This window comes from Puma concolor, chromosome B2, assembly GCF_028749965.1.
Source record: "Puma concolor isolate L17-30 chromosome B2, mPumCon1.1.hap2, whole genome shotgun sequence".
Classification (NCBI taxonomy): domain Eukaryota; kingdom Metazoa; phylum Chordata; class Mammalia; order Carnivora; family Felidae; genus Puma; species Puma concolor.
Genome location: NC_141671.1, coordinates 29,836,880 through 29,843,708, shown reverse-complemented (window position 1 = coordinate 29,843,708; position 6,829 = coordinate 29,836,880). Strand labels below are relative to the sequence as shown.

General features: G+C 45.3%; 1 protein-coding gene across 1 annotated transcript; it reads right to left on the bottom strand.

Annotated features, from left to right (window-relative positions):
• Window positions 1-288: 288 nt before the first annotated feature.
• Window positions 289-6,519, bottom strand: MRPS18B (mitochondrial ribosomal protein S18B). The gene is made up of 7 exons (XM_025917212.2): window positions 6,369-6,519; window positions 5,075-5,183; window positions 4,869-4,966; window positions 4,668-4,736; window positions 3,266-3,332; window positions 1,442-1,501; window positions 289-868 (listed from the first exon to the last, which is right to left on the bottom strand). Exons 1-7 carry the CDS (start codon window positions 6,444-6,446, stop codon window positions 573-575), a joined length of 777 nt encoding a protein of 258 aa, XP_025772997.1. The 5' UTR covers window positions 6,447-6,519; the 3' UTR covers window positions 289-572.
• Between the last annotated feature and the right edge of the window lie 310 nt (window positions 6,520-6,829).

The window sequence follows — 6,829 nt, the reverse complement described above, 5'->3', positions numbered from 1 at the left end:
ACATCCCACATAGCTAGGGCCATAGCAATGCATTTTTCCTAACCTGAAGACCCATTCTCCAACCCTTTAACATACCACCCGCCAAACAGCTGGTATGGTGGGAACACTAACACAGAGTTGGGCACAGGAGGCCAGAAAGGTGATCATGACCTAATGGCCCAACTGCCCATTTCTGGTGGCTCCTGGTTCCAAGAGTCACTGGCTGCTCTGGCGCAAGCTTCACCCCTCCCCTCCCCACAGCAGCCATTTCCCCCACACAAATGGCATTAATCTGAAACTCAGACCATAAACAGAGATATAGCTTTATTGTGGAAAGTTGAGTTAGCAGAAGTCTGAAGCAGTAACAGAATGTTTAGCCTATTTACAATATATAGGGGTTGGGGTTTCCCATACACATCTGTCTTGCCCTCCCTAAGCCTCAAATGTATTTTTTCCCTTCAACAACACAATCATTTCTTTTCTCGGGCCCTGGGCCTGCCACTGGCCACAAACAGACCCAAGTCTCCAGAGTCAAATCCCATTATGCAATTTTTAGGCACTATCTCTTATAATCCCTTCCCAGGATACAGCTCCTACAGAGCACTCTGGGGGCTCTCCTGCTCAGTGGAGGAGGCTTCAGCTGGGGTTGTGAGTGGCAATTCGGGCATTGACTCAGGTGGGGGACCACTCTCTTCTCGGAGATGACTCTGATAGAGGCGTCGAAGACGGGACAGCTCTCTCTCTGGTGGCTGTTTCCAGCTGTACCATGGGTACCAGGGGTCACCTGACACCAGGCTGGGCGCTGGTGGAGTAGCACTCACAGCTCCATGAGAGGTACTGAAGTCAAGGTCCCGAGGTTCAACCTGAGGAATGTGGTACCTGAGGAGACCTAGGGGATTAAAAAAAGAGAAAGTGAAGGAAGGAAGCAAGGAAGAGTAGTTCAGGTCAAGACAATAAATAAAATGACCTATAAAGGGAGGGAGGAACCAGTCAGAGCCACTGGGTACATTTATGCATGTTGTACACTGCACAAAGGCAACTGGACAAGGGACAATGAGGACTGACATACTTACTGCCTGGGCTCTTGCCTGCCAAACCGTGCAGCTCTGCACCAGGACTATAAAGGTGCACCTGCCCTAGCAGAGGTATACCTTTTTAAAATTTCTGCGAAGGTGTCATGGAGCCTAGGGCCAGAGATTTATACAAAGATCCCCTATGATTTATCTCTGGCATTGGGACCAATAGTTAGGGAAGAGAAAGGAAAGAGGAAGAATAACAGAATAGGACAAGGACAAGGTAAAAGACTCAGGAGAGGGAAAAAGGGACCAGTGGAGTGCTGAAAGATTTTTTGGGAAGAGCACGTTGGGTACCACCTTTTCAGATCGGTAGCATTTATATCCGCCCTCCAGCCCTAAATCACCTTCTTTATGGCACAAAACTGCACTGTGCCCCTTATGCTCACCATGATCCCTGGCTTTCTGGATGGCTTGGGTCAACTTCTTGTGTTGCTTCATACAGACCCCTGAAGGGAGAGAGAGAGAGAACTTGGTGCTTGTTCTGAAAAGCACAGTAAATAAAGTATATAACTACTTCTATATGATGATAAAGAGCTGGGTTTGAAAAAGTTGCTCTAATAATCCCAGTTCTCTGACCCCTCCATGGGCCTCAGTTTCCCCATCTATCCAATGGAAAGAATCCCCCCTTTCTGAGAGCTGAGATGAAGACTTTAAGAGGATCTAGCCACCACAGAAAAGCCATTTGATGGTAAAGCCTCCAAGACAGCAGAACAAAATTCAAAGGGCAAGTATGGTTGATTAAAGATTTAGATTGGACAATCCACAAAGAATGAGTCAATAAAGCAAGAAAGGGGGGTGCCTAGATGGCTCAATCTGTTAAACATCTGACTTGATTTTGGCTTAGGTCACGTTCTCACAGTTCATGAAATCAAGCCCTGCATTAGGCTCTGCGCTGAACGTGGAGTCTGCTTGGGATTCTCTCTCTCTCCCTCTCTCTCTCTGCCCCGCCCCCCTCACTCACTCTTGCTTTCTCTCAAAGAAAATAAATAAACCTAAACAAAATATAAAGGAAGAAAGGTTTCCAGATCTGGAGAAGGTGATCTGAGAGAGTAGCAAAATAGTCCCTTTAACTTTCCATAGCTTGACTATAAATGCTCCTATTTTTTTTTTTTTTTCAACGTTTATTTATTTTTGGGACAGAGAGAGACAGAGCATGAACGGGGGAGGGGCAGAGAGAGAGGGAGACACAGAATCGGAAACAGGCTCCAGGCTCTGAGCCATCAGCCCAGAGCCTGACGCGGGGCTCGAACTCCCGGACCGCGAGATCGTGACCTGGCTGAAGTTGGACGCTTAACCGACTGCGCCACCCAGGCGCCCCTAAATGCTCCTCTTTAAAACTCCCCGACAAACCAAACTCCACTGATCATGCTGCCTTCCACAAAATGGTGGATTCAGATTAGTTCTGCAAATTTATCTTGCTTTAGAGCAGGGGTTGGCAAAATTTTTGTGGTGGGCCACATAAATTTCAGGCTCTGCAGGTCCTACAGTCCCTGTCTCAGCTACTCAACTCTGCCATTGTAGTTTGAAAGCAGTTGTAGACAATATGAAAATAAATGGAAACAGCAGGGGGCCTTATTTGGCCTGTGACCATCGTTAAGGAATGGATGTAACCTTGCATTGTTAGGAAGGATTACAATTCCAAATTTGAGAGAGTTAGAGCTAATTGGATTGTCGATGGCAAAAAGAACTTACATGCAGTCAATTTATCAGTCATCTCCGAGAAGAGAGTGGTCCCCCACCTGAGCCAATCAATGCTCGAGGTGCCCCTCACAAACCCAGCTGAAGCCTCCATCGAGCAGGAGAGCCCCCAGAGTGCTCTGTAGGAGCTGTAGACTGGGAAGGGATTAAGAGATAGTGCCTAAAAATTGCACGATGGGATTTCACTCTGGAGACTTGTGTCTGTTTGTGACCAATGACAGTCAATTTTTGTAAAAGCAGAGACTCTACAGAAAGGAGATAATCACCACGACTTATCTTCTAAGAGCTCTGTTGAGATAGTTTACTTACATTGGTACTTGCTTATATCTTTTGTCCACATATAATTGCTTTAGCATGTGAAGATTCCCATTAAAGCAGGATTTCCAAACACGTTCAATCAATGTTTTTTTATGCCATACGTAGGAACCACCAAATACCTGTTGTGTGACTGAATAAACAAGAAGTGCTCCAAGGAAAAGTTATTCTGGTGGTGACAGGGATGATGGGCTAACCTGTGTACGGAGCATGAAAGATGACACCCGTGTGGGCGCAGACAAATTGTTCCAAGAGCTTCAGGTTCTGTGGGAGGAAAGTGGTGGGGAAACATGAGAGACGGCAGGGAGAGCACCAAGACCTTGAGAGACTGGAAGTGCACAATCTGTACACAAGTCAGACATCCTTAACTCCTCTGTATCTCTTCAGGTGTTACCCTCTTTCTAGCCCCATCACTTTGCTAAACACATTCTTAAAAACTCCAGCAAACGTTTCCCCTTTCTTGACCTTCCAACCATTTTATGTGCACACTCTACATTCTGTCACTGAGACTTACATAGAATCCTCTCCTGCAGGGGTTAGGTTCTAAAATCAGCCTTTCATGCAAAACAAATTGGGGATAGTCAGTTGGCAATCCATGAAATCACCCAGAAATATATGTTGTAATGCACACGTGTAAAATATTAATGTACACAACAGCATACTATGTATAACATATATATTTACTAAGAACAATTTTATAGTCTTAATTGTGTAGAATGCCCGTTGGCCAGCAGGTCAATCAATAGGAGATGACACCCAAGGAAAAAAGTAGATACGTGTGTGGAGTAAAAGAGCAAGCAGAATCATCTGAACTATTCAACCTATAACCTGTGTCTCTTCCTCGGTCACGTAATGGCTTCTGAACTGTATACAACTGCTTATGTTCTCTTTTTACAACCAATTGTACACAGTTGAAATTGAGATATTATCTATCTATTGGACCCTTCCACAACTGTGTCTGAAAGGACCTGAGAGCAGTCAGACACCCCCATCTGCTTACTGATACACGAATTTCCTCCAGCTCCCTTGATGACCATTCAGCTTCTGCTCTAATGCCTTCACTGCAAGCTCAGAATAGCATTTTCCCATTTTTTCCCCATATTTTTATATCGTTTTTTGTACTCTTTAGGGAGGAAATTCTGTCCTGGCAATAAAGGCTTTTTGAAAAATAATTAGACTCTGTATCTTGCTTCATGTATCTGCTCTCCAACCCCAAGTCTCAGCAGGCCATCACACAACATGACAACAATAAAACAAAAACAAACACACGCACAGAAAAAAACTAGCCCAATCTACTTGCCAATAATTGTGATGGATACAAATGAACCTTTGGGTATTGCTCTCCCATTAAAAACAGGTATTCTTCTGGCCTTACAATGTAAACTGTAAATTTCACATATAAGAGATGAAACTTTTTAGTATGATCCACAATAGAGAGCAAGAGGCTGGAGAGAGGAATGTTTTTCTGTTACTAGAAAGTCAATGCAAAATAAACTATAGGAGTACTACACTATGAAGAAGAGTAGGACACCTATGGTAATCTCTTTAGCACTATGAAGAAACTCCAAGTCCTTACTCTGAAGAAAAGATTCCCCTTACCCTAAAGTCGACATGCAGCTTGGGATCCCGGCAGATGGGGCAGGGATTCCCAGCAACTTTGTCTCTACGCTGTGGAGAGAAAAAACTGGTAAGTGAAGATGTTCAAAGTCCTATGAGAAAAAGTACTGCTGCCATGGTCACTATGGCCTCCATCCACACTCTACATCCCATCCCATCCGTGTACCACCTTCAGAAACTCACAATACAGGTCTTTCGAGTTCGCTGAGGGGGTATGCCACCTTTGTGGTTTCGACGGTAGTCAGCCCACACAGGGCGAGAACCATAGCGATTCTGGTATTCTGAAATGAAAAACCACACAAGTTATTTCTGGGGGGGTGGGTAATAGAAATGTCTCTGTCCACTTATTTCAGACCGCTGTGATCCTCCCCTTTCCCATTCAGAGGTACCTTCTGAGTCCAGATATTTCCAGGGTTCATTCTTATAAGGGGTTATGGGATCTAGGGGCAAAGAATCTTCCTCAGGAAGGGCTTTGGTGCAAAGAGTCTGGAGGGGAACCTATAAAAAGAGGGCCAAAAAAATCAGAAAAAGAGCTCAAGGAAAGGACCTGATTGTCTCACTGCCCACATGTTAGCAGAAGGGGAATTCATGTCCACTGTACTAATGGAATATAGTAAGAATATACAGAGAAAGTAGCATTTTTGTTAGGGTAAAATTGGTATCATCAACCACTATTCCTGTCTCTGACTGGACCCTGAAGGAAAAGCTAATATGAGAGGGTAACTAGGTTAAGTGACTGGGAAGCAGGCGTATTTGAGAAGACACCTATGATATAGTCGTGCTTTTGAGAATGTACTGAGTCTAGTGGAGGAAAGTGAGAAGAAAGGAAAAGGGAGAATGTCTAACTTCTTGGAAGGAAGATGCCTGGCAGGGAGAGGATGCATATGACAGGGCAATCTCCAACCCAATCCAATCCTGGATCATGAAATTGCCCAGTCTTAAAAAAGTTGAAGGTCAACATTCCATAGGTCAGAACAAACTTGAGTACTAACGCTAGCTTTAAAGCTACCAAAGCTGTTATTAACTCCGTGGTGACCCCCTGTCACCAGTCTTCAGTCCCACTTTAGGGAGTGGCAGCTGTGCAAGCCTTTCTATCTCACCCTGCCCTACCAAGAACCTACCGTGCCCTACCAAGAACTTCCAGTGTGGTGAGTACATGAGGCTGGAGGGAAACGTCAATCCAAAGGACTGAGTTAAGGTCTCATGTATGCTCTGATTAAAATAATAATAATAATAACAATAATAAAATAATTTAGTGAGAGAAAGCGGAGAAATTGGTCCCCAGGTCTTGAGAACGTATCCTGGCTTTACTGGGAGATATCACAGCAGGTAAAAGTTAGTCTCCCTCAACCCAAGATCACTCTAGACAATCAGGTTTAAACACCATACGCATACTTAAGAGCTGGTTGTGTATGACCAAGAGGTCCAATCCTTTACCTAGTTCTTTAGCCGCGATGGTAACGGGAAAAGAATGATATCTAACCCGGGCTCTTTGCCCTGGGCTAAAGATTAAAAAGCCACGCAGCACTGAAAACGGTGAGAAGGAAAGGGTGGTGGAAGCAGTGCTGCCTAGCCGGCCAAGGCATAAGCACTTGGGAAGGTCTCCGCTCCTGGATTCCCAGCAATAACCTAGAGAAAGTATAACTAAATTGCGGTTGTGCAAAGTGTGCTCCAAGGAGTTACCTGAACTCCGTAGGCACCTCTGAAGGGCGAAAGGTTAAGAAGGCGCCTCAGCAAAGAACACGACAGGGACGCCGCCATCTTGACGTACGCCCAAGGCACGAAAGGCGACTGCGCATGCTCCAAGAAACTGACTACGGTAGGGCCAAGGGCTAGTCCGCAGTGCGGGAGGCGGCCCCGCACTTGCGTCAGGACGGAAGCGTAAAAGGGGGGGCTATGGGGAGAAGCCAATTTCAACTGCGTCACAATTGAATTTGGCCTCAAAATTGCGTTTTTCCTAAACCAGTCATTACGATTCTTAGATCTCATACTAAGGGCTTGCGTTTTAAACAATTTTGAAGGGGATTTCGACCAACGTCTTCTCAATGCGCACGCGCCGGGCCGGTTCTACCAACCAGGGTGAGAAAAGTTCTGGAGGACGGAAGTGGTGGAAGCAGAGGAAAGGGAGGTGCTAGGCTCTGCGG

Coding starts and splice junctions, on each gene's coding strand:
- MRPS18B (XM_025917212.2), bottom strand. CDS start 6,446: ATGGCGGCGTCCCTGTCGTGTTCTTTGCTGAGGCGCCTTCTTAACCTT. Junction 4,737..4,868: donor GAACTCGAAAGACCTGTATT/GTGAGTTTCTGA, acceptor TTCTCTCCACAG/CGTAGAGACAAAGTTGCTGG. Junction 3,333..4,667: donor AGCTGCATGTCGACTTTAGG/GTAAGGGGAATC, acceptor TTCCTCCCACAG/AACCTGAAGCTCTTGGAACA.